Source organism: Electrona antarctica (genome assembly GCF_951216825.1).
Source record: "Electrona antarctica genome assembly, chromosome: 7".
Taxonomy (NCBI): Eukaryota; Metazoa; Chordata; class Actinopteri; order Myctophiformes; family Myctophidae; genus Electrona; species Electrona antarctica.
In genome coordinates this window covers 37,188,526-37,214,582 of record NC_136812.1, presented here as the reverse complement: position 1 = coordinate 37,214,582, position 26,057 = coordinate 37,188,526, and the positions used below count along the sequence as shown (strand labels likewise).

At 44.0% G+C, this 26,057-nt stretch overlaps 2 protein-coding genes across 5 annotated transcripts in view; one reads left to right on the top strand and one right to left on the bottom strand.

Moving 5' to 3' along the window:
• scfd2 (sec1 family domain containing 2) overlaps positions 1-11,236 on the bottom strand; it is a 191,636-nt gene extending 180,400 nt beyond the window's left edge. Inside the window, exons 1-2 of the mRNA XM_079506818.1 lie at positions 10,264-11,236; positions 8,842-9,010 (exon numbers count right to left, since the gene is read on the bottom strand). Coding sequence (XP_079362944.1) covers positions 8,842-9,010; positions 10,264-11,080 — 986 coding nt within the window. The 5' untranslated portion in view covers positions 11,081-11,236. The remainder of the gene's footprint in view (positions 1-8,841; positions 9,011-10,263) is intronic.
• Positions 11,237-11,585: 349 nt separating this feature from the next.
• fip1l1a (FIP1 like 1a) overlaps positions 11,586-26,057 on the top strand; it is a 42,390-nt gene continuing 27,918 nt past the window's right edge. For 3 of the 4 annotated variants that reach the window (XM_079506822.1, XM_079506820.1, XM_079506823.1), the window contains exons 1-10: positions 11,586-11,949; positions 12,214-12,253; positions 15,137-15,188; positions 15,329-15,435; positions 16,444-16,505; positions 17,400-17,486; positions 17,674-17,798; positions 18,610-18,686; positions 23,018-23,102; positions 23,541-23,679. In XM_079506822.1, coding sequence (XP_079362948.1) covers positions 11,871-11,949; positions 12,214-12,253; positions 15,137-15,188; positions 15,329-15,435; positions 16,444-16,505; positions 17,400-17,486; positions 17,674-17,798; positions 18,610-18,686; positions 23,018-23,102; positions 23,541-23,679 — 853 coding nt within the window. In that variant the 5' untranslated portion in view covers positions 11,586-11,870. The remainder of the gene's footprint in view (positions 11,950-12,213; positions 12,254-15,136; positions 15,189-15,328; positions 15,436-16,443; positions 16,506-17,399; positions 17,487-17,673; positions 17,799-18,609; positions 18,687-23,017; positions 23,103-23,540; positions 23,680-26,057) is intronic. The other variant, XM_079506821.1, reaches the window with a different exon arrangement.

Genomic DNA, 26,057 nt, shown 5'->3' with positions numbered 1-26,057 from the left:
ATTTTTTTACGTGCCATAGAGCTGCCATTGAGCCCCCATTATACATTTCTCAAATTTGAAAGCACTATATTTCTAAAACTATGAAACATTTCAAAGATTCCTTTTCAGGCAAACATGTCCACCGTAAGATTAACCTAAATAGGTTTGAATGGGGTTTCTATGTGTAAGTATGTAGGACTAGCAGCATGCCAAAGTTTGTGATATTGCCATTGAGAATGCATTGGGCGTTTAAGTTAAATAACTGAGAAACTACAAATCATTTTAAAGTAAAAAGTTCCAGCATGTGTCTCCACAGTAAGCTGAATTATAAAATGTGTGAATGGAGTTTCTAGGTGAAAGTGATTTTTTGACGTGCCATAGAGCTGCCATTGAGCCCCATTATAAATTTCTCAAATTTGAAAGCACTATATTTCTAAAACTATGAAACATTTCAAAGATTCCTTTTCAGGCAAACATGTCCACCGTAAGATTAACCTAAATAGGTTTGAATGGGGTTTCTAGGTGTAAGTATGTAAGACTAGCAGCATGGCAAAGTTTGTGCTATTGCCATTGAGAATGCATTGGGCGTTTAAGTTAAATAACTCAGAAACTACAAATCATTTCAAAGTAAAAAGTTCCAGCATGTGTCTCCACAGTAAGCTGAATTATAAAAAGTGTGAATGGAGTTTCTAGGTGAAAGTGCTTTTTTGACGTGTCAATATCTGCCATTGAGCCCCATTGTGAATTTCTCAAATTTGAAAGCACTATATTTCTAAAACTATGACACATTTCAAAGACTTATTTTCAGGCAAACATGTCCACCGTAAGATGAACCTAAATAGGTTTGAATGGGGTTTATAGGTGTAAGTATGTAGGACTAGCAGCATGCCAAAGTTTGTGCTATTGCCATTGAGAATGCATTGGGCGTTTAAGTTAAATAACTCAGAAACTACAAATCATTTCAAAGTAAAAAGTTCCAGCATGTGTCTCCACAGTAAGCTGAATTATAAAAAGTGTGAATGGAGTTTCTAGGTGAAAGTGCTTTTTTGACGTGCCAATATCTGCCATTGAGCCCCATTGTGAATTTCTCAAATTTGAAAGCACTATATTTCTAAAACTATGACACATTTCAAAGACTTATTTTCAGGCAAACATGTCCACCGTAAGATGAACCTAAATAGGTTTGAATGGGGTTTATAGGTGTAAGTATGTAGGACTAGCAGCATGCCAAAGTTTGTGCTATTGCCATTGAGAATGCATTGGGCGTTTAAGTTAAATAACTCAGAAACTACAAATCATTTCAAAGTAAAAAGTTCCAGCATGTGTCTCCACAGTAAGCTGAATTATAAAATGTGTGAATAGAGTTTCTAGGTGAAAGTAATTTTTTGACGTGCCATAGAGCTGCCATTGAGCCCCATTATAAATTTCTCAAATTTGAAAGCAATATATATTTCTAAAACTATGAAACATTTCAAAGATTCCATTTCAGGCAAACATGTCCACCGTAAGATGAACCTAAATAGGTTTGAATGGGGTTTCTAGGTGTAAGTATGTAGGACTAGCAGCATGCCAAGTTTGTGCTATTGAGAATGCATTGGGCGTTTAAGTTAAATAACTCAGAAACTACAAATCATTTCAAAGTAAAAAGTTCCAGCATGTGTCTCCACAGTAAGCTGAATTATAAAAAGTGTGAATGGAGTTTCTAGGTGAAAGTGCTTTTTTGACGTGCCAATATCTGCCATTGAGCCCCATTGTGAATTTCTCAAATTTGAAAGCACTATATTTCTAAAACTATGAAACATTTCAAAGATTTCTTTTCAGGCAAACATGTCCACCGTAAGATGAACCTAAATAGGTTTGAATGGGGTTTCTAGGTGTAAGTATGTAGGACTAGTAGCATGCCAAAGTTTGTGCTATTGCCATTGAGAATGCATTGGGCGTTTTAAGTTAAATAACTCCGAAACTACAAATCATTTCAAAGTAAAAAGTTCCAGCATGTGTCTCCACAGTAAGCTGAATTATAAAATGTGTGAATGGAGTTTCTAGGTGAAAGTGCTTTTTTGACGTGCCATAGAGCTGCCATTGAGCCCCATTATACATTTCTCAAATTTGAAAGCACTATATTTCTAAAACTATGAAACATTTCAAAGATTCCTTTTCAGGCAAACATGTCCACCGTAAGATGAACCAAAATAGGTTTGAATGGGGTTTCTAGGTGTAAGTATGTAGGACTAGTAGCATGCCAAAGTTTGTGCTATTGCCATTGAGAATGCATTGGGCGTTAAGTTAAATACGGGGGGGGACATATTTTGACAGCAGAAACTGCCTGTCATAATTTCTCCCCCTCCCTATTCCAAAGCCCCCCCAGGTACATTATATATTTAAACTATTTCCAGCAATGGTACACTTATTTTTTCAGTGGGTAGATCTTGTTGAGCTGGTCAAGTAGATCTCACGTCATAAATGTGTGGGCACCCCTGATGTAAGGTCTCCACTAGTTATCTCCCCATGTGTCCTGCCTCTCTCTCCACTTCAAACAGAGCCTTGGCAGCACGCAGGCTTGGGGAGGCAGTACATCCTGAGAGTCAGGGGGTCGGATGAGAAATGCCATCATTTGGCAGCTTTTTCCCTTTAATCATGTTATTATGAATAAATGCAAGAGTTATTCATAAAGTGATATCCAAGAGAGAGATACCTCGTGGCGCCAGTGGTGTTTCCTCCCATTATGTGCTATATACGTAGTATGCCCTGCAGGAGTTTTTGAAGTGTATACCTTTTATCTACTCCCACACTGGTGACGATCGGCCGCTTCTGCAGGCCACTGATCAACATGAGCCGAACACTGCCTCCTAAAGCTTTTATGCTGTAGGAAACCCATAATATACAATGGTAATGACCCAAGAGGAGGAGGCTTGTGTGTGTGGAAGGATGAGTTCATCCTCGGATAAATGTCTGCATCATTGTTCTTAATAACACCACCCTCTGGAACAGCCACACTCTGTTGACAGCATACAAACAATCTCTGGCCTTTAAGTAACCGCCATTGGATCTTGTGGCTTGTTGTTAACACACCCTCTCCATTCTCTGCGGGGTGAAAGCGGGGATAGCTGTCCTTAGCTGGCTCTGTCATTTGCCCTCTTCTCTCTATACTCTCCTCTCCCGCACTGCTGTTCCCAGGCAGAGAAAATAAAGTGTGTGTTTTCTTTCTGTTGGCGCGCTACTTTTTCCCAGCCAGTACAGAAATAGGTGTGTTTTCTCTCCATCTTGGTGGTAAAAGTAGGCGTGTGGGGGTATGCCGGCCGGGCCCATTTTGGAAGAGGTGCCCCTGCCTCCCACCTCTCAGTGCAAGGGTGCGGTCGGTTTGTCTCCCGAGGCCGACGAGGCTCTCTCTCCGCTCCTGGGCCGGACCCAGAGAACACCTCAAACGGGCCACCCGGGCTGGGGCGTTTGCCCGCATGCCAAGACGTCCCACCACCACAGGATCGGGGGTCTGAGGCAGCCAGACGAGGTGGTGGGGCAGCGGCTTGGGGGTGTCAGGGAGAGGGGTTCATCGGGGTTCAGTCTGAGACAGGAGGAAAAGTCAGTTCCCCCTGCCAAAGACGGTTGGTATATCCTTCACAAGGATCAAAGGGGACTCTGCAGCCAAGCACAGCAAATTACACAGAGTGGACTGGAAGGTACCTGACCGCAGACACACAGGCAGGAGCACGGAGCCAGCCTACACCAATGCCACTTTCATTCAGCGTCACTCTGTGCATGCTCTGCATCTCGTCACCGTCTCCGGAACCAAGAAAACAAAACTACTGAACTAGTACATGGTCATGTAATTCAGAAATACTGCAAAAGGCAAAACGTGTTTTGGAAGATAGGGACACCAGCTTGAACGTGGTTACTACGTTCTCTCCCTGGCATGAATTACAACAACAGAGTGCAAGTCAGGACTGCCGGTGTGAAGGAAACTTCCCACTGGGTTAGGGAAGACAATACTACAGTAATCGCAAAGCAAATGTGGGGTTTAAATTTGAGGCCTAAAGTCAACGACCACCCAAGGAAGGTTCTTAAACACAGTGATCTCTGAAAATTGACTGGAATTACTTAGGGGAAGAAATCATACAACGAAAAAGGTTCAAATTAGGCGTACACCTAATATTTAAAGCCGTAAAGGGTCTGCAGACTCTGCACAGCAAAACCAATCATAACACATTGTGGTCATGGCTAAAAATATCTCTGCAAATCATAGTCATACAAACACCGGGCATAGGTGGGCCCTCAACAGACAGCCAGTCAAATCACACACAGTCAACCGTGGTCTAATACAGGATTTTGCTAAAACCGCCCCATAAAAAAGGTACCAAGTAGTTTCGGGTTACAATGATTACAGATTCCTGTATAAACCAAAAATGGCAGACCTGTGAGACACATGCGCTGAGCTGCAGAGCTGTGTTTCGGAACACTTTAGAGTAATAATAATAAACAACCATCTCAGCCTGTGCATTTGAAGGCGTTTAAGAGGTAGCATTACCTGCAATGCCTCAGCAGCAATTCAATCTCCTAAACATCTGCGATAAGATGTAACTGGGCCATCTGCTCAGAGATAACGCAGGCAATAACACTCCTGCAGTGTGTGTGTGTGTGTGTGTGTGTGTGTGTGTGTGTGTGTGTGTGTGGTGTGTGTCCACCAGGCATTTCTTGTGCATGAGTGCATGTTGTATTATGTCACTGATAAGTTGTTAGAGATAAGGTCATTGGCTGTGGCCATTGACATCCCTGTTTGAGGAGTGATTGTAGTGAAACCTGCCGGGACCTCAATCTCCACACGCTCTCCAGACTTGTGATGTCTAACCTTTATAGGCCTTATCCTGAAATCGGGGGGGAAATCTAAATGCAGGTGCAGGAATGTTTTCCTCACGCAAATATCACTTTCCTCAGTTTGGGGACATTTCAGCTTTCAACAGAATGAAAAGGGAAAGCCGGCCAATTTAGAAAAGGCAATATCCAATAGCCTAACAATAAAGCTTATTCATATAGCACTAAAATAATTGCACGAAAGTAATTTAGAGAAAAGAAAATTGTGCTAATACCACATGATACCGTTGAGCCACCCTAAATCACTGCAGGGGAAATTCCTTCAGTACGACAGCCGGGAAATACACTGGCCTCAAAGATAAAATATGAGGCACACTGGCACTACAATTTTGGGCCCGATGCCGATCCTGCTTTTTGGGTCATACACCACCGAACACCGATCACTTGACGCAAAAGTTAAATATTTAAATCAAAACTTAGATGTAATTTAAGTGGGACATTTAAAAAAAAAAAGATGTACGATGATAAGACCCCCCCTCACTTCACACGGGTGTGATTTTTAGGTCACTCACAACGCGTCATATTTTGACTCGTGGTTAGTTTGTAGATTGGCAATTTTGAAAACTCATTAAATACTAACCAGTATTAACCATTAAAGAAATCAAATAATATCAGTCAAACCGGTATATCGGTCAGGCTCTAGCTGACCTATCAGTGAGCGGAGATACAGCCGACTGTGTATGGTAATGTGTTTGTGAGTTTACTTTATTGCCAGACTAGTGTTTGTCTGACATGCCCCAGGCTGGGGTCTGTATGTGAAGGTCAGAGCAACCTGCCCCTACAGTGCTCCCAGAAACTGTGTTACAGTGCATAACAAACTCTGATAGGATCCGTCAGGCCACTTCGCCTCCGCCATAACATAACCTCCCACCTGCCTCCTGCAGAGCTCGTCCAAGAAGCTGCACCTTTTCAGTTACGCAGCCCAATCCACCTCACTTCAAAAACGTTTACCTCCTGCAGCTGCAGAAGAAGCAGGGGGGAGGAACACTAGGACCCACCACAGGCAGCCAGCCCGTGTTCCCTGATAGGTACAAGGTACACCACGGAGCCCATGGCACCTACCGCTAGTCATGTGGGACTCAAGCCACATGAAGGTGTGGGGAGAGGGGGATGAAAGATAAAATGGTTGGATCATGAATCATGATCCATTGAGTTGTAAGCCGTTAGTGTCGGCACAAATACGAAACACAACTCTGTCTTGTAAAGCAGTAAGTTAAACATCATGTTTGTCCATGTTTTCTATGGACAAAGGATATCGCCCTAATCTCAGATACAGCAGAGAAAGGAAGGGAACTACTACCGGCAGTAGAAATGGAGTGCAGGAAGATCGGCCTAAGGTGGTCTTGACACGAGAATGGTGTTCATAGAAAACGGCAAAATAAAGTATCGTTTGCTGGTGTCTGTTTAGACGAGAACGGTGATTTCAGGAGGTGAAAACGCAACAAAGTGAAACCACCTCCTAGAGTGGAAATCTTTGAGAACGCCGTTTCCTATGGTCTCCATATAAACAGGCAAAACGGTGAATCCGCAAAACTTATGACATCATGGCTCACGTTGGCTCACAGCGCATATTTATTACATTGATGCAGAGCCATATGGAGTTCCTGAACAAGCCTCCCTCCTCGCCTACAAAGCGCTGCTCATCAGCAATGGTGAATGTAAAACCATGATGTAAATAAAATGCCTTGCGATAGGCGGCAGCAGCGTTTATGTAGCCTAATGTATTATAAAATATATATAACCATCCTGTGGCGCGCTCTGCCTGCATGCTATGGGCTGTCTGTCAGCCTGTATGTCACCTCGATGCGTTATAGAAAGCAGGCAGCGAGCGACGGCCACAACCACACTGTGTTCTGGAAGCAAAAGCCCGATAGGGTTGCGGGAAGGGGGAGCTGGCTCTTCTACGTACGTAACGTGGGTGACTGGTCTATTTGGCAGCCTGTTACCGCCACCTAGGGATATTATAGCGTTTTCATAAAGTGTGCGTTCTCGTGTAAAGGGTCAATAAAAAATGATAACGCAAGAGGACTTTGCCGTTTTATCTGGAGATGGTCGCCGTGTAAAAGAGGCACAAAGCTCAATGCCAAGAAAACAAAAGGTAATGAGAGTCAACACAGAGGACAAAACCATTGGCACTGCAGACGGGACAGTGCTCGCTTACTTCAAATACCTTGGGGCCTGGACTGCTTCAACAGAACAGGACCTGAACGTCCGGAGAGCACTTGCCTGGAATGCCTTGCATGGGATGAGTGTGTGGAAATCAGACATGGGAGAAGACCTTAAAGGCTGCTGTTCATAGCTACTGTGGAGTCAGTACTGCTGTATGGGGCTGAGACATGGACCCTCACAGAGGGTAAATTGGAGTAAAATGACTCTATGGGAGCCAGCCCAGGGCAGAGCCAGGAGGGGAAAGTACAGTAGCACACCAACTACATAGACGCACTGCAGTGCGACAGTTTAGCTAAGAACACTGTAGAGCTCAGGAACCTGATGTTGGATAGGAGAGAGTGGAGGACAGTTGGTGTTGGCTAGGTGTAGGCTTATGGCATATAGTTGTTTGTTGTTTTGTTTTCGTTTTGTTTGATTGTTTATTTTGTAAAGCGTCCTTGGGTTCATGAAAGGCGCTATATAAATAGCAAGCTATTATTATTATTATTATACCACACTCTCGCAGTAATGGACAAAATTACTTACAATACAAACGCGGGATTGGGGGGGGTGACTGATAACATCAGAGCACAGCTTGATGTTGAGAGAGAGAGAGCGAGGAGGGAGACAGAGACTCTATATATACATCTGTAACTGTATATAAATTAAAAACATTTTTTACAATGATGTTCTTGGGCCAATTCAAAACCTTGAAAGTTCAAATCCTGCACACTATTCTAATACTTTCACATGGGCTCATCAACGAGCTCTCTTTCTGTAAAGACAACAACAATAAGGAAATGCACTAGAAATGCACTCTGTCGAGGTGCCAACTTGCGTCTTGCACACAAGTAGGCCTACTTGTGCACAAGCAGAGCGCGCCATGAGGTGCGCTCGCCACTGGCATCACCACTGGCGATGCCAATGACATCACCACTGGCATCACCAGGAATACTGGTCCCTCATTGGCTGTTAATAATGACGTTGCCAGAGATGCTGGTCCCTGATTGGGCCACAGTCTTAAACAAGAGAGGACACATACATAACCCGACATACATATTACATAGCCGATTGCAGTACTTGCACGCTCTGCTTGAGCAAGTAATTACAGCAGGGGTTGGCAACTATATTTCCACACTCACTCCAGAGGGCAACGTTGCATATTACTGTCGTAGCAAAAATAGCCGAATTCAATTCAAATATAGCAAAAATAGCCAATTTACAAGCCCAAATATTGGAATCCTGAAAAATAACCTTTTTATTTAATTTCAAATTAATTTAGTTATAGTTATGTTAACTTTATGAACTAAATCCAAACACATTGGACATACAAATAATATATCAGTATTCTGATATTAACCTGAGGGCCGCATTAACCCATTATAGGCAGGAACCCCTTTTTGTAACCCTTCTGGACGGGAACCCCTCTTGGGGTTCTGTACATTAAAAAATTACAAAAAAATTATGCTGCTATATGAATATTTGAAGTTTTTCAGAAAATTTAGGTCAGGATTTAGAAGGCGTTTTTAGAATCGGCCTCACTCCAAAATGGGTTAAGTGAAGGTGGGGGCCGCATGTGGCCCCCGGGCCGCCAGTTGCCCATGTATGAATTACAGTATACAAATATACATGCACATCATATACTGTATGAGAGCACAAAGATATAAAAACGACCAATAATGCAGCATCATCTACCTCTACCGTATCATACAGTATGTATTCGGATAGCTATTTTAGAAATCTTTTGAACTTTTTAGCCTATGATATGCCTAAAGGATGCCAGGGGTAAATGTGATATACAGTATATAATGCCTCTGCAGGGTGTGATTGTGTAGTTGTTGTACTCACTGGGTCTGTGCCAGGCATCCAGGTGCCAGTACGGTGTGGGAGTCGGGGGTTCGCTGTAGCCCGGTGAGCTCCAACATGTCCACCTTTACGTCAGTCACATGACCAGGCAAGAGCTGCAGCACGGTCAGAATCTTCTCCACCAGGTTATCTCCATGGTGACCCACCGCTCCTAAGTAGCCACAAATACAATTGACAGTGGATCATTGGAATGTTAGGGCGCATTCGGAGATAGCGCACTGTAGTGCAGTAAGTGCACTGTAGTGCAGTAAGTGCACTGTGCTATGCAAACTAATAGGCGAGTGAGATCTGGTGCGGTATTTCCGAACTCGCCCTTAATATCTACATCTTCTAGGCAGCTATGTGCTTTAAGAGCAGTGGTGTCATGCTCGTAGAACGCAGTACCACGCCGTGGTACCAGTATTTTTTTTACGTGCAGGGACGGAACGGAAACAGTGTATGTGCTGACTATTTTAAGTCTACTTTTGTGTTTGTGTCTAAAACTCTCACACACTATTTAACAATAGGCTTAGGCTATATGCCTATATCAGCTGTTCTGTGTGCATGCCGCGATGTGCACATGCACACGCGTGCGCACGTGCACGTGACGTCATTAAAACGCTGTGGTACCAGTAAAAAAAACACCACGTTTAAGAGCACTGAGGAATCCCAATTATTGCTGTTTTTACATATATATATATATCTTACCAGGAAGTTGATTGCATTTTCTTGGTGTCCTTGTTATTCTAGCATAAGTTAATGGACACCTCCCGTTACAGTCAGTTGGGAATGTTTAGGATAATAACTTTATTCCACATTTAGCTCTTTGGACCCGAGACGGAGTACTAGGTTTTTGTACAGTTACAGTACAATGCTGTTGTACTGTATGCTACCGTACATGGCAATTATTTGCCATTTAGTGTAGGATAGAAATCCTAACAGCACCACAGATTTCTGCAGGACAAGGGTTGTTTTTGAGAAATGTTACATTTGACATTAAGCTGGGAGCTACATTAATATTGTTCAAGACGCTTATAGAACATCTTTTGGGGCCTTGTGGAAGTTGGGGCCAAATAAAAACATGTTAGCTGAGCTAAACCTAAAATAGTGACAGAAAGAATGCTCTAGTAGTCTCTAGTACTAGAGCAGCATGTCACAAAGTGACAGCGTGTCACATTGTGCCACACTGCGAGCGTGTACATCTGCTATTTTTGAAGTTACATTTTTGAAAGATATTGACAGTGTGAGAACTGCTGATTTAGACAGGCCAACCCTGCCCCATGCTCATGCATGTGTGGAACTGGAGGAGTCATGTCTTGTGGAGGGCTGGGGACACAGAAAGTGGTGGAACTACTGTCGACATACGACACAATATGTCTACTTGACATAATCCTTCCTACTCCAGACTATATAATTGGGCTTCACCTGTAAGATCCATCGTTCTATCCACAAAAATGATTGATGCTTTATTGGGGGCTGTCTTCCTCCGGTGTTTGGCCTGAGGATGATTGGCCAGGACCCCTGCTATGATGCGGCTCAGCGGACCCACAGCGAAGCTCTCCGCCCAGGTGGCGCCGGCCTCGAACATGGCATTGAGCGCAGAGGTCAGGGACTTGATCTCAATCTGCAGTTCAGGGGGCAGGGAGTTTATGTCCACGTCACCCAGACTGCCGAACCTCTTCTTCTCGGGGCGCGTGGCGTTGATCTCCTCCAGGTCAGGCGAGAGCAAGGGGAAGAGGTGACTGAAGGCGGGCATGAGGATGAGCTGCTGGGACACGGGGGCGAAGACGACGGGGACGTGCATGACCTCGGCCGTGTAGTTCATGTCCCCCATCCACTCGCACAGCTTCTCCTCGAACTGCTCGAACACGGGGCTCCCCTCCATCTCGGCGGTGACTTTGTTGGCGAGCAGGTGCACGGAGTGGGCCACCGTGGTGCACACCACGCAGTACTGGAAGTGGCTGAGCGATATGATGTCCTTGATGACGTCCACCGTTCGGCCCTTCAGCAGCGCGCTCACCACGAACACGGCTTTGGGCTCGTTCTCCCCGCAGGCTTCGAAGCTGGAGAACTGCTTCACGTTGCGAGCGCCTGCCTCCAGAAGAGCCGCGGCCCCGCCATTCCAATGGAGACTCTCTGCACACTTGTCGTCCATAAACACCACCGCCTTCTTTACCTTGGACAGCACCCTGCCCCACGTCTGCGCCGGGAAGTCACGGGTGAAATGCTCGCTCGTCAACATCGTCTCGGTTTGTTGGCGGATGTTTATAACCACGTTAAAATCCCAAAAGCATCAGAAATGTCACGCAGAATAGCGTACATCAAAACAACAACAAACACACATGTGAGTCCCTCAAAGGTGACGTGGCAGCTGCTCGTCGCTGCAGATGTGCGTCATCGTGTGATTCCACCACTCAGAGCTTACATGCCGGTGTTCTGATAAATAAATTAAACACGTAATGTTATAGTGCTTTATTGATTAAAAATTATTTTCACAAAAAATAATCAAACAGCTGACGAGTTCACTGCCATTGATTGCAATGACATTGTCTGTTTGACCGGACGATTAAATATCTATCTAGGACTAGGTGGTTCTTCAAGTTCAACATTGATTTTATAATGTTGTACGGAAATTAGTGACCTATAAAATGCTGTGACTCCAGAGGTTGTATGTTTGTAATTTCGGCAAATTCATGTCATGTGATGATTACCCGTGGAGACAGGATTCGGTAGGCCACCAACCTCGGTGTAAACCAGGCGCTGTGGTGCTGGTGCACTGCACTGCAGGCTGTCAGCTGCTCGTCGGAAGTGTCCCTATAGAAACAACGTGTTGATGACTGTCATGTGGTGGAGTCGCTTTTATTTAAAGTTCCCAACTTCTTTTAGTTGTCGCTATTTATACTGGAATATATTGGAGTCCACGTTTTGATCTACAGCCGTGTTATAAAATCAATAATTTAGTTGACATATGTGACTTGTCAATAAATTAAAATATATATAAAATAAAATATTACCTGTAACGTTGTACAGAAATGTCCGCTGTGGAATCGGACCTAAATGTTACCGATGATAATAGGGGTGATGATGATGAAGATGGGTGGTTGTATGGAGGTAAGTTTTAATATTTATGCTACAGGCTAAACGTTATCATCAGAGAGCAGCTGTCAGCTGTTGCGTTTGACACACGTGGATGAGATAACGGCATGTTGAAGGCTTGAAGCCACAAGATTTATGTAGAAAAACACAATAAAATGAGTTTGTGTTTTAGTTATTTTTGGTTGAAGATACATTGTGTGTGGCATGTGCTTTATATTATATATTTTAATATTTATGTTATATATAATATTTATGTTTAATATAATGTTTCTGTGGCAGATTGCATTGAGGAGAATTCAGAGGTGAGAACAGCAGACAGGTATGTTGCTATATAGTCTAGAGACTATACCCACTTTATATTCTAAACTGTTATTTACCAACCTCACCCCCCCCCCCCCCCCCCCCCCCCCCATTGAGTATAGGGAGTTGCAAACTAAACTTTATGTGTGTAGCACATTTCAACAACAAGGCAATTCTAAGTAAATTACATAACATATTAATCATTAAGACACCAGGACACAGCACAACAAAAATAATACATTTAATTAAATACATTACTATTTGAAATAAAACACAGAAAACTCAATCACCAACCCTGCTCTTTCTGTATATGTTACTCCTTCACCGACAATCTATTTATTTGATTAAAAATCACACCCGTGTGAAGTGAGGGGCGCTCTTATCATCATACATCATCATACATCATCTCATTGTGGCCAATCACAATTTGCGTCCTCACTTTTGTCCTCAATGTTTGTTCACACACTTTTGTCGTCAATGTTTGTGTTCACACACTTTTGTCTTTGTGTTTACACAAACTCTCAAAGCTGGACATATGAGGGGCTAGCGTCCCTCAAAAATTGCCATTCCAGGCTGTCACTTGTTACACAATGAAGAGGCAGGGAAGGTGGGAGAGCCCGGAGAGGAAGTATTCATTTGGATTTGAACCCTTGACATTGCTGGCAGCAGAGAGCAGACCTTCAAACAATAGACAAACTAATGACAAATGCTAACAAAATGTGCTTGCATGAAGTGAGTGGCAAATCGAGTAGCAATATTAGTAGTAAGTAACATTATTTAATGCAATCAGACTTTTCTCTTTGGATGTACAGTATGGGCTGTCAAGACCAGAAAGTAGTTTTTTGACAGTCAGTAGACGTTCTGCCATTCCCACATAACTTCCGGGTATGATGATGATTATACGTGCATACCTTCTATACAACTCTTCTGAATGGATTCATTGCTACAGGCAATCCATTCGAAACAATGATTACAATAACGTTTACCCCAAAACACGATCGCCCCGGTTTAAATTTAATCGTACAACCTCGGAATGATTGCCACCAGGTATAGTACGTATCCTCAATACAGTCGCGCAAATTTAGTCGAATATAAATCAAAATCATCCAAGCATAATTCAGCTTGCTGCTAAGCAGCAAGCTGAATTATTAAGTAACAATATTTCAAGATATATGTTCGTGAACGGAAATGATGAACAAGTCTCGGATTACGGGATGTGTAGTTCCAGAATCTATAGCATTCAGAGATTGTGGAATAGTTGTCTGGCTACGCAACACTATTGAACCCCTATCTACTCCCAATGAGCACCTTAGTGACTTGCATGGTTTCCTCCACCGTTGGTGTGTGAAATTCTGTGATTTAATGCACATTGTAAAGTGCATAGGATTACCTTCATTGCCGTCACCTGCGAGAACCTGTCAAAATGGTTGCTGAAATAGGGGTCCATTATCCTTAATTCCTGTATTATTCCACTTGTTGGTACCTGCTGCCATTCACTAGTTTTCCTCCCATTACAGTAATGATTGTGAAGTTCAAACCAGTGTGACAGAACCGTGAGCAGTGAACTGATTCACATTCATATGGAACGGTCTGGCACATATGTTCAATTCCCATTAGGACCAATTGCAAACTGCATTAATCAGAGTGAATCCACTTTTCACTTCACAATAATGACAGTGCTGTCATTACTGCCATCTGTGGCTGTGTGAAATACTGCCAGTCACAAGGGACATTACCAAGTATTTGGATGCTCGTTAAATGCACTGTTTGTTTATGAGCCTTTAAGTAATCACAGCATGAAGCCACCTGTGATTGCTGTGGTTTGCATTCCCCAACTGTAATGTATCTCCTCAAAAGTAGATTTAGCATTACATAGCAATTACTATAACTTCACCTTCTTCAGATTACTTTTGTATTAATTTGCGTGTGACTGTGTCTGTCCAAGACTGTAAATAGCCAATCTACAAGCCCATGCAGTGGTCTTGTAGAGTGGCTATATTTTCGCTATTCAACGTACAACGAAGTACAGGGTTGAAGTGATTAAAAGAGACTCTGAGACTGTGTTGATCTCTTCAGCAACACTACATCTGCAGATGATTATGATGTACATCATTTTTAATCTCTAAATTATTTTTGCCTGGAATTGCATGCAGTAATTATTTTTTAAGTAGAAATACTGCATCAGCTGTATGTCTCCATGTCATTTGCGTCGATGTCCAGGCTCATATTAGAGACCTTGTAGGAATTGAATGAACATGTTTTGACCACTACTTCTAATTAGTTAATCCTTGAGTCCAAGCGGACGTTTGTGCTAAATGTCATGAAATTCCCCCAAGGCGTTCCTGAGAAATCATGTTCACAATGTTGGGAAGGACGTACAGTCGTACACATAGTCGAATTGACGGACAGATGGTCAACCCGAAAACACAAAAACGTTGGTCACGGCTTTCTACTGGCAGAGGCATAAAAATGGTTCCGACAATTTTGTTAAGAATCCCAGGCCCTCACGGTTCCTGGGTGCGTAGTGTTAGTCCAACGTCCCAATAATCCGACATTACCCTACCCTGCACCTAACCCTAACCGCACGTGGAAGCCACGGGTGAGTCTTAACTATTGGTATGTCAGACTAACGTATATTCCCCCCCACAGTTCCTTGAGGCGGTCCAAATGGACACAAAAATATCTAAAAGAAAACGTTTTTGAGAAAAAAAAATAATAATAAAATGTTAAACACTGGCAAATAAAGTCTATTCTGTTCTAGATTTCTAGGTTTTCATCTCGCGATACCCGCATGTGAAAATGTATTCCAATATGCCCAAATGCCCACATGGAGTAGTTCAGTGGTCAATGTGCTTTAAAGTATTGACGTCGTCATCACATCTCCTGATCTCTCACTCTTTAGTGTGACTGAAGCACTGGACCCCAGCATCCATGACAACGGAATGAAAACTCAGGTAGTGTCACAACAATCCACATGACAGTCTGTGCACTTGTTTACATTGCATACTGTACTGTACAATATCAGCATTATGTGATTTTAATCCCTAGCATTTGATCATTTAATTACTTTCCCTTTCTTTTATGGAGCCAATAGGAAATCGACAAAAACTGTGACAACAGTGATGATGATGACGATGATGATGACGATGACATTTTTGTGACCATAGGTGACATAAAGACTGGAGGATTGTCCCAGAGCATGTGAGTGTTAACCACTTTCATCCTGAAAGGTTTCCGAAGTTGTCATGTTTTTGGAATATGTTAAACTAGACCTGTACGTGCCCGTCGGCCACCGGCCTACTTGGGAACGATGCAACTTGGGAACCTAATAATACCCGTTGTCAAATTGTCATAGCACCCGTTTTAACTGTCTGTCTGTGTCCCATATGGAGATCTCTGTATCTGTCTGCCTGTGTGTGAAGAGTACTGTGAAAAGTGGACTGGTTAAGTAATCAATTGGCAGGTGTGGGGTTGCCATGGCAATCAATTGGCTGAGGCAGAGGCTGGAAATTGCACAGGTGAGGGGATTTAGGCTAATTAGGCCCACTGGCAGAGCCTGACCAGAGCCTTTTGTGGTGGTTCTGGAGAACCGTGGGTCCGACCGACTTGATACCGGGCACTGCACTCCCTGTGGGGGTGTGGAACATGTGTGTCGAATTTGAAGTCGGTGGGGCAAATGGTTCTCGAGTTACGTGCATTACAACCGTACACACACACACACGCACGCAGACAGACAGAAAGACAGGCACATTTATAGTAGGACTAGGATTGCAAATCTATAAAGCTCATGTGTCACAACAATGCATTGTGACCTTGTAGATCCATCTTTTGTAGATTTTCGAATAGCCGAAGTTTGAAATAGTGGGTAGTCGACGTATCCATTAGCCCCTTGTGAGAAGTGAGAACAACATCACAGATATTCATCATGTTTGTTGCCTCGCAGACTCAATATCAACATAGACCTCTTTCTCAGGCACCTCCTTTTGTCAAATAACAATACGAGCCACTGCATGCTTTCAACCATGATTATATATTGATTATATAATCATATATTATATATTACGTTTGCATTTGACAGCTCCATTTGTAGGGAAACCCTGAGGGCTATTTGTTCTGTGTATACAGCCTATTCCCGATCCCTGCCACATGTGTGAAAGTGTTTGGTATCATGATGGTAATAACAATGAATTTATTTATCTTGTTTTCCAGCAGCTTTGGAAGCACCCCCGTCACTCTGAATATTAAAGCTGAAGGGAGAACACATGCAATAGGTAAATGGATCCACCTCCTAATCACACAGACACCCTCTTTAGACTACTAGCTTCCTACATATAGCCATGCTGTGAAAAACATGTGAATATCATCAACATTTTGTTTGCTGCTGAGTTTATGTGCCGTATACTGTAGGGCCTACAGTATACGGCACATAGTAGGGGGTGCATGTGTTTGGTCTGACGTACTAAAGGCTCATACATAGTCTGGGTTTTCGGTGGTTAGGTGACCACCGAACTACAACATGACGTCACGAGCCGCGGTGAAGAGCAAACCATCGCCACCGCTCCAGCCCTTCTCTCTGTTTTTACTCACCACCGATCAACGTTATTTCAGCTCCAGTGGTCATCTCACCACCGGAGCGGTGGTCACCTCACCACCGAAAATCCAGACTATGAATAGGCCTTAACAGTCCTACAGTCATGAGTCTCCAAAACCCAACCCTAAACCTAACCTCACAGGAAGCCATGGGCTAGTTTTAACCTGCCACGGGTTAGATGTAACCTGACACGTATGTCAGGAGCCACAGGTTAGTTTTAACCTGCCGTGCATGTCGGGAGCCACAGGTTAGTTTTAACCTGCCACTGGTTAGTTTGAACCTGCCGTGCATGTCGGGAGCCACGGGTGAGTTTTAACCCACATCACGGGTTAATTGTAACCGGCAGCGTATGTTGGAAGCGACAGTGTTGTTGAACTAATGCCTGTAGTACGTCTAACCAACATACAGTATGCACCCCTACTGTAGGTGGTTAGTGTAACTTCTGGGTTAGCCTACAGAACGTATACCAAATAATAGGTTATAATCAAAGTGGGACTCTTATGGGTCCATTTGGTTCCATTTGCACTCTTCCAGAGTTAAAGTAACACTGATGATTTTTCTGTGTATTTTTCAGTTAGTAAGAGTAAGGGATTGGATGTGGACCCTGTCGGCATGGCAATAGAAGTGGAGTCCTTTGATGAGAAGCCGTGGAGGAGACCTGGTAAGTGTGTGTGTGTGTGTAAGTAAGTGTGTGTGCGTTTGTGTGTGTGTGCGTGCGTGCGTGCTTGCGCGCGTGCGCTGTTTTCCCATTCGGGCACTTAATTAGCACACTGCAGGTGCGGTGCTATGTGATTATACGAGTGGCTCTGTTCAGCATGAACAACGCTGTATATATTTTTGTTTCGCAGGCTCTGACATCTCCGATTACTTCAATTACGGCTTTAATGAGGAAACGTGGAAAGTGTACTGTGAGAAACAGCGGAGGCTGCATGGAAGTAACGACAATGCCAGCCGTGCCTCTGCTAAGCTCCCGGTAAGGTCATTCATGAGACGATGAGAATGGATAATATTTTGACAGGAGAGCACAAACAGAACATGGAAAGACTAATGTACAGTCATTTGTGAACACGGTAAGAAATGGTTTAGCAGTGATATCGGACGTTACTTTGTTCTAAATCGCTTTCGTTCTGAATCCATTTATGTGCAAATTATGTACAAAACAGATTCAAAGAGTGGTATAATAAATGTAAATATTAGTATAAATCTAAAGAATATATATTTAGACCAGGAGTCAATAATTTGAATTGGTAAGCAGGAGTATATTCAGAATATCAAGTAGTTATGACCATAGTCCCTTGCATAGTGGACCAGGAGTTGGTTCATAAAACTCATTCTGGCATCAGCCGAAATAATTTCCCTTTAGGCCTAGACTAAAAATAATCCCAAATTATTTTCAATAACAGAACTGAAACCAAACTGAATGCACAAACCAATAACCATACTGCACAATATGATTCCTAGGAATTATAACTGAAAGAAAAAGTAGAGCTGAAAATGAAGAGCGAAATGCCCTTAATTGATGTTTTAGTTGGCACTAAAGGTCATAAACTGTGTTTATATGTTATGCCCTCATGGTCCTTACTCAGCCATAAAGAGTATTTTTGTATTCACGGTTTTTAAAACCGCACATCTATATAACAGTTGTGTTTCGTTGGCACCCCCTAAAATAATATGTGGCCAAGGTTGCCCCCCTCATTTGAAATGGTTCAGAACCACCACTTTTGGTGAGATTGTTTAATCTCAGAAGCAGAAGAGGGTGGAAGTCATGTTGCTATTTCCCTCAGGTCCAGAGGGGCCGCCTTGACCATGGAGATAAAGGCTCTCCCAGTGAAGATTATACATCCTCAGGCAGTCTATACAGGTCAGTATTACACTGTTACCACCAGTGGTGTCATGGTGATTTCTTTACTGGTACCACGGAACGTCATGCACACGCATGCGCGTGCATGTGCGCATCGCATCGTGGCATGCACACAGAACAGCTGCATAGCCTAAGCCTATTGTTAAATAGTGTATGAGTTTTAGACACACAAACACAAAAGTAGACTTAAAATAGTCAGACAAACAAAATAGGGGGGAGGGGGCGCCAGTAAACCTAGACCACTGGGTACTTGGTGCGTCTTGGTGGTGACTTCTCTTGAATCTAGGGGGGGCGCGTTCTAGCGTCCACGCACGTGTACCGTTCCGTTCCGTCCCTGCGCGTGCACGTCAAAAAATGACTGGTACCTTGTTCTGACCTTGATTGGGGGGAGGGGGGGGATATTTACATGTCGGATACAGCAAAATGTACATGTATATATGTTTATTCATTGCTGCATCAATAAAAAAATAAAAAAGTGTTTAAAAAAAATAAAAGAAATTACTGGTACCACGGCGTGGTACTGCATTCTACGAGCATGACACCACTGGTTACTTACCACCCCTGGCCCTGAGCCAGTCATACACTACATTGTTAGGGGTACATAGACAAAGCAAGGAAATAGCAACTGTTATGGTACACAGAAAAAATCCTTTGGGTAAATCTCTTGTTACTCCAAGAGTGTACAACTGGAATCAAATGGATTTGGTTCCAATTGTTTTTAAATTAAGGCTGCAATCCATAACTTTCATTTGGGATTCAAACCACAGACCAAATTTTGACCGCTCTGACAGGAAAGACGGAATCCCTGCTTATCCAGGGGAGACATTGGGCATATGAGCAACTCCCGGGTCTAAACATCTCAGTGGAAGAATATATCTGCTGGTTTGCTGGTTTGACAGAGGACTTCTCTGCGTATCTAACTTGTGAGCTTCCAGTTAATGTTTTTTCTAATTTGAAGGTCATCTTGACAGCCATTCCTCCAAGCCCACAGCACTTAGCCCTCTGCCTGCAGTGCCCTGGCCTGCACCATTCCCTATAGCTGTGGCTGGAGGAGCCAGCAGCTGGTTGTTTGTGCAAATGACACAACATCTCTGGCTCTTGCCATCTGGTGTGTGTGATCTTATGACGATGTCAGCAGGTCAAGTTTGTATTGGCCAAATAGCCCACTGTTTAAACTGCTGAACACAGACTTACATCTGGTAATGATTGAAGGGAAATGTCACGGAAGGTATGTAAACTTGCTGATGTTACTACGTACAGGGCGTTCCCAGATAATTGCCCATTCGATTGAGCTCCGTAATCAACTTTATGTATGACAGATGATTCCTGCATTTTTCCCGATTTTTCTTTCTTTCTGCCCCTTTCCACATTTTTATCTTTTATCATTTTTCCCCCGCTGGTCTGTTTTAAATATGTTTTGCTGGATGAAAATAAAAAGCCAACCATGCACACTCATTGCTGTTGTACACGCAATCTGATTGATCTAAATAAAGCAAGTGCGTTGAAATCATTGGAGCGATTACGGCACAACGCTGCGCTAATCTGAATTGCCTGTAACTGATACCATGCTGACACACGTCGCACACAATCATGATAACTGCTGTGATGCTACGTGGCCATCAAAGATTCCGTCTGTAGTCTTTTTATTTGAACCACTTTAAGCCTTGAGTCTCTATTTTGGGCATGTCATTATAGGAAGGAAAAATATCTCAATGTATTTTTTTCGCAAATCTTCTAAGATTTGCGAAATGGGGTGAAAATTGCAGAACTAAGAGTTCACAACATGCAAACATTGTAACATGTGAGCTTGTAGATCGCCTTTTTTCTGTCCGTCGTACGCAGAGGTATATAGGGCTTAAGAGGGATTGTGACATAAAAAAAAGGTTTTGTAATTTTTCTTATTTTCTTTTTTTAGCTCAATTGCAACCAAAAAAACAGAACTTTTAACATTCAGTAGATTTTCTGTGGTCTGGGGTTTTCTGGCTCTGATTTTCCTGTGGAGTGTGATGTAAGAGTCAGCAAATCCCATACATGACAATGGGATTTGCCAGCAGTCATGTTTTCACTGTTTTTTCTGTTTTCATTGCAGCTCAAAAGGCTTCACAGACACAGAGAAAATCCCAGACCACCGAAAATCCACTGAATGTTCAAAGTTCAGTTTTTTGGGGTGTAATTGAGGTCATAAAACCTAAAATAAAAATCACACCAATGTGAAGTGAGGGGCGCTAAAGTCTAACTCATGTTGATTAAGTGATGTAATGGTGATGTAAAACAAACAGTGCCAACACAAACATTAAACGCCATTAACAATAAAGAGACATTATGAGTAAATTCTTCCTTCATTGTCAATGGCGTTTACAAAACAAACATTGAACTAAAGACAAACATTAAACCTGTATATAGGAGGGGCAAACAAATGAAAATTAATGTCATTAAACCTTTAATGCTGCCATCTGTAATTTATGTTTTACCTGGGATTTTATTTTAATCCCACAAACCAGTTTCATTTTATTATCATACTCTACCATACATATTGGTCAAAATGTTTTATTCACTACAAAAATATATGGATTGTAGCTTGGAATGGGTAAGGCTTTTAACCATTGTTTGTTGTTAAAACTAGTCTGGTCTGTCTGTAATGAAGTTCTCATGTGCACGCCGCTCGCTGTCCCTCGCCCATTAGCGACCACCTGCGAAGGAAGGCGTTTAGTGGCTGGGCCTGTATGGCCCCGTGGGGGGGAGAGGGGGGATGTGGGGAAGGGCCCGTCATAGCTAGAGGTAGACTGGACCCATGGTGTTTTACTGACCAATTACACTTTCCACTCGTTTATGGGCACAGCCCCAGGCATCAGCCATTCGCTATACCTTCATGAACGGCAAGAAATCCCAGCATGCATTCTGCTCCTCCTTAAAGACCAGGTGCTGTAGTATGTAAGCAGCAATGATGGGCTAAATATGTGCAGTCAAGGACTTATATTATGTGCACACACACTGACTCTCACTTATTCACAACTCACACAATCTCTTCTCTGATTTTATGAGAACTCACACAATCTCTTGATTTTGTGAGATGTATAATGGTTGCTTACTGGTGTCACATGCCGAAAATTGCCATTGTGAGCTTGTAGATCAGCTATTTTCGGCACATGACACCGGTGCGCAACTAAAATAGATTAGGCTTTAGGTGTGTGTGTGTGCGTGCGTGCATGTGTGTGTGTGTGTGAAGTTGGCCCAGACTGGAGGCCTGCAGGCGTAGTAGAGCGCTGCGCGGCAGGGGCCGTTTTAATTAAAGCTCTGTCTTCTTGAAGATGTCCACTTCCTGCTCTCTCCCTCAGCAGGCTGGCTCGCCCTTCAGGGGAGGTCACACGAGCCTGAGCACTGTGAGGCGGTCACGCATCCCCCCCAACCCCCCGCCACCCCACTCTCTCTCTCTCTCCGTGACAGGCACAGGCCAGAAGGGACACAGGAAGTCATAGCATGCCAAAAACAAATACACACCAAGCAGTGCCATTATAACCACGCGGATAATTGTTTAAATGAGGCGGTCTATATGGATGTGTACGAAGGCCACAAGTGGAAACTTGATGCTCAGTCGAGGAACTACAGTACATTAACATACATTATCTTTGCTGTGTTGTGGACAAGATGACTATCTCGTCTGCCACTGGTCTCTCAACCGAAAGGCGAGCGGTTTGTGGAGTGTGTTGTTGACGTCTTGCTAAGTGTTTCACGCACACTGAGGCAAGGACCAGAGGAGCAGAGGAGGGGGGGCAAGAGGGAGCAAGCTTTTATTGAGTCACTGCTTAATGCACTTGTTATGTTACACAGACACACACACACACACAGGCCTGCGCGCACTGTGCACCAAAAATAGCAGGTCTACAAGCTCACAACCTGTTGCCCTTCGGTTCGTTGCTTTTATTTATTTACTTACTTACTTACCCACCCAGGGGAGTTTTGCTGAGCACAAGTATGAGTTAGTAGATCTGCTATTTTTGGCGTGCGAGTTGTTGTGTTGTGGGTGTACTGTTTGGGTAGTAGGGGGATTGGGCCTACCCCCATTTTGGGGGGGAGTTTTTAAAATATAAAAACGGCCTATGTTGTGGAAGTATGGTGTACTGCAGTGGTTCTCAAAGTGGGGTCCAGGGACCTTGAGGGGTTTCAAGCTTATAGATCAGATTTATTTTGTATGCGGTCCCTGGCACAAATATATTTTCAGATGGTGGTCCGCAGCAGAATACCTATTCATGTGGGGGTCCTTGTCATGAAAATGTTTGTGAACCACTGGTTTACTGTATTGAGAGATTTATCATTTTGTATCCGACCGACAGGAAGTCAAGTGGAAGCATTGACGTGATTGGAGGACTAACTGGACCAATCGGCACGCTGTCAGGAAACAGACATCATGGCAACAAAGTAAACAATATACAGGTTGTGTGTTAATGAGGCTAATTATGGGCCCTGTACCCGACGTTGAGAACCAGAGTAATTGTGCTTTACAGCTGATTGGGGAGAAAATAACACACCTCCCAAATACACCTCCCAATGTATGAATGAATGAACCACTGTAAAGCGCTTTGAGCACTTGGAAAAGCGCTATAAAAATGCAATTCATTATAAGAAAAATGCTTATGCTGTTTTTTTATTATTATATTATTATTACTGTACAAGTGTATGAGGGAGGCTATAATTTGTGTGTGTGCGCCCATGAACGTGCACGCATGAACGGGTGCATGAGGGAGGCTATAATTCATTATAAGGATGATGGGGTGTGTGTGTGTGTGTGTGGATGTGATGCTATTAATAGCGTGTGAGGTTATAGGTGGTCTATTAATAACCCTCCACACATTGCAGGTGCTCTCTGAGACGCGCTCTGAGGGAGATCGTTCAGCCAATCAGACCATCGCCTTCTTCCCTCCCAACATCCCTCCACCCCCTTTGCTGTCTCCTGCACCCAATGTCAGCTCCGCCCCTCCACTCATCCCTCCCCCGTGTAAGCTACCGCGCACACACACACACACACACACACACACACACACAGGTTTAAAAACCTTCCATGAGCTAGATGTTGGTTCCTATTGTACTACCTAAACAGAGTGTACGAGCGTGTACAAGTCAATTTTGTTTCCACTTGTACACTCTTTGGAGTAACACTGAGGATTTTACTGTGTAGGATCTCTTAAGTAAATATCGCTCAGCAAATATTCAAAAACGCTGCCCTTGTTCTGAACTCCCTCGCTCCACTCATGGACACCAGAGCCATCTGCGCTCCCCAGGAGTGGCTTTAGGCCACAGAAATGGAAAAGTATAGAAAGGACACTTCCATTCGAATAAGTGCTGTGGCCAGTCCAGGGACTCTGTGACGTGCTCGTTCTGCACATCATCACAGGTCCCCATATACCAGTATACAGCGATATAAGCGCCTGGAACTAAGTGAACACTGGTGGTCTATAGCTATGCTATTGTATATATGTATCTATGGCTTTTAGGTCGTGTTGAAAACGGAGAGCTTGCGGTGGAAACGTGGACTTGTGACACCGCCTGAAGCATAAGCACTCTGTGCACCATCCAGCTGTATAAATTACTTATGTCAATCTGAGGGGGATAGTGCATGTTTGTCAAGCTGTGCCATAAGTCACAATAAACAACCTCATATTTTCAGTATATGACCCAGGTGAGCATGTGCGTGCGTGCGTGCGTGCGTGCGTGCGTGCGTGCGTGCGTGCGTGCGTGCGTGCGTGCGTGCGTGCGTGCGTGCGTGCGTGCGTGGCGTGTGTGTGTGTGTGTGCGCGAGTCTGTGAGAGTCTTTCCTCAGGCAGGTGTGTGTATAATGCCGTCCAGGTGTGCGTCAGTCAGTCCGTAGACCCCCTCCTGTTCTTTTCTGAATCACCGAACAGGAAGCTGCTCTCCTGGCTCGCGCTCACAGCTGATGTGCCTGCCATATTTTCCTCTTCAAAGAATCCAAAATAGCAGTGCAGGCTTACCCCACCCCCCCACCCCCCTCACCCCATCCCCCATCTAAGTAATGTGAGCCCCCATACGGCCTGTGGAACCCGTGCCAGATCAGCTTCTTACTACAACCAGAATATCAAACATCCTGCCGGTGCAGAGGCTTTGAAGCGTGCTCCGCCACGCTTTTGATGTTGTATTTGCATCGCGTTTCTGTCCAGGCCACTCCCCTTTCTTTAAGTTAGAGGCTCTGCCTTCTTTTGTGATGCAAATGTGCAACGTTATAAAAATAGCTGTCGGGGTGGGGGGGGGGGGGGGGGGGGAGAAAAAGTGCTGGGCCAGCAGATTGTGGCACAGGGAAATGTGCTGAACAGACCGGGAGCCGGGCGAACACAGAGAAGGGTCTTTGTTTCCTCTGGTGCAGGAGGGTCATATTAGGCAGGCTCGTTTGGCGTGTTAGGGCCCAGGGTGCTGGGAGCGGGACTGTGTTGGCATTACAAGGCCGGGCCTGTGTCATCTATCACGGCAACCCGGCACACACCCAGCCAAGGTGACGCTGTCTGCAGCTAATTCTGTGTTTGTACGGTTAGTAGGTCACTAACACTCCACTGTACCGTAGCAACACAATGCTCGTGCTCATCACGTGCAGTTCGAGGTTGTTGCAGCGTCCTGTCGGGTTGGGCAGTGCCGCGGTGATGGACGATGATTGAACCGGTGTCGCGGCGGCCATGAGAAGAGATGGGGTCATTAGGCCGTAGGGTCAACCTGACAGGCCTATCGACGTGAACGCTATTGACCTCGGCTCTCATTAATGGTTGGGAGCATTTGAGGAACGTGTAATTGCACAGCGTTTTCAGGGCAACCGCAGGGCAACGAGAGGGCAATGTCTGTTTTCGAAAGAGGAATGACACGGAGCAGTAGTCTGCAGTCAGATGTGGTGGAGTATCAACTCCATCTTACAAAAAGCCTCGAGCCTGTGTAATAGCTCCGTCAAACGTTAGCATGAGAAAGAGAAAGCCACGCACGCACAATCAGCAGCGATTAGCCCTCAGCCATTATAGCGCTCTCATACGCTGCCAAGCGTGGAGCTCCGGCCCTCATCAAACGCTCTGTTCACATAGCCACAGGTAGAAACCATTACCCTCCTCACGCTAACATGGAGGCTGTTTGTGTGTGGGGACGTCAATTTGCTGTGTAAGTTGGTGTGCATTGTGTATGTCTGTACACACACAGACGTGTGTGTACAGTATGTACTGCATATGACTATTGCCATCTTATTATGCAGAGATATCCTCTTCAAAGTGATACTTAAACCCTTGTTGACGGGAGTCCCCCAAAGGTCTATACTATATCCTCTTGTTTTCACTCTACATACTAAATATCTTTACCAAAATCACAAGAACTACAAGCTCACAACGTGTC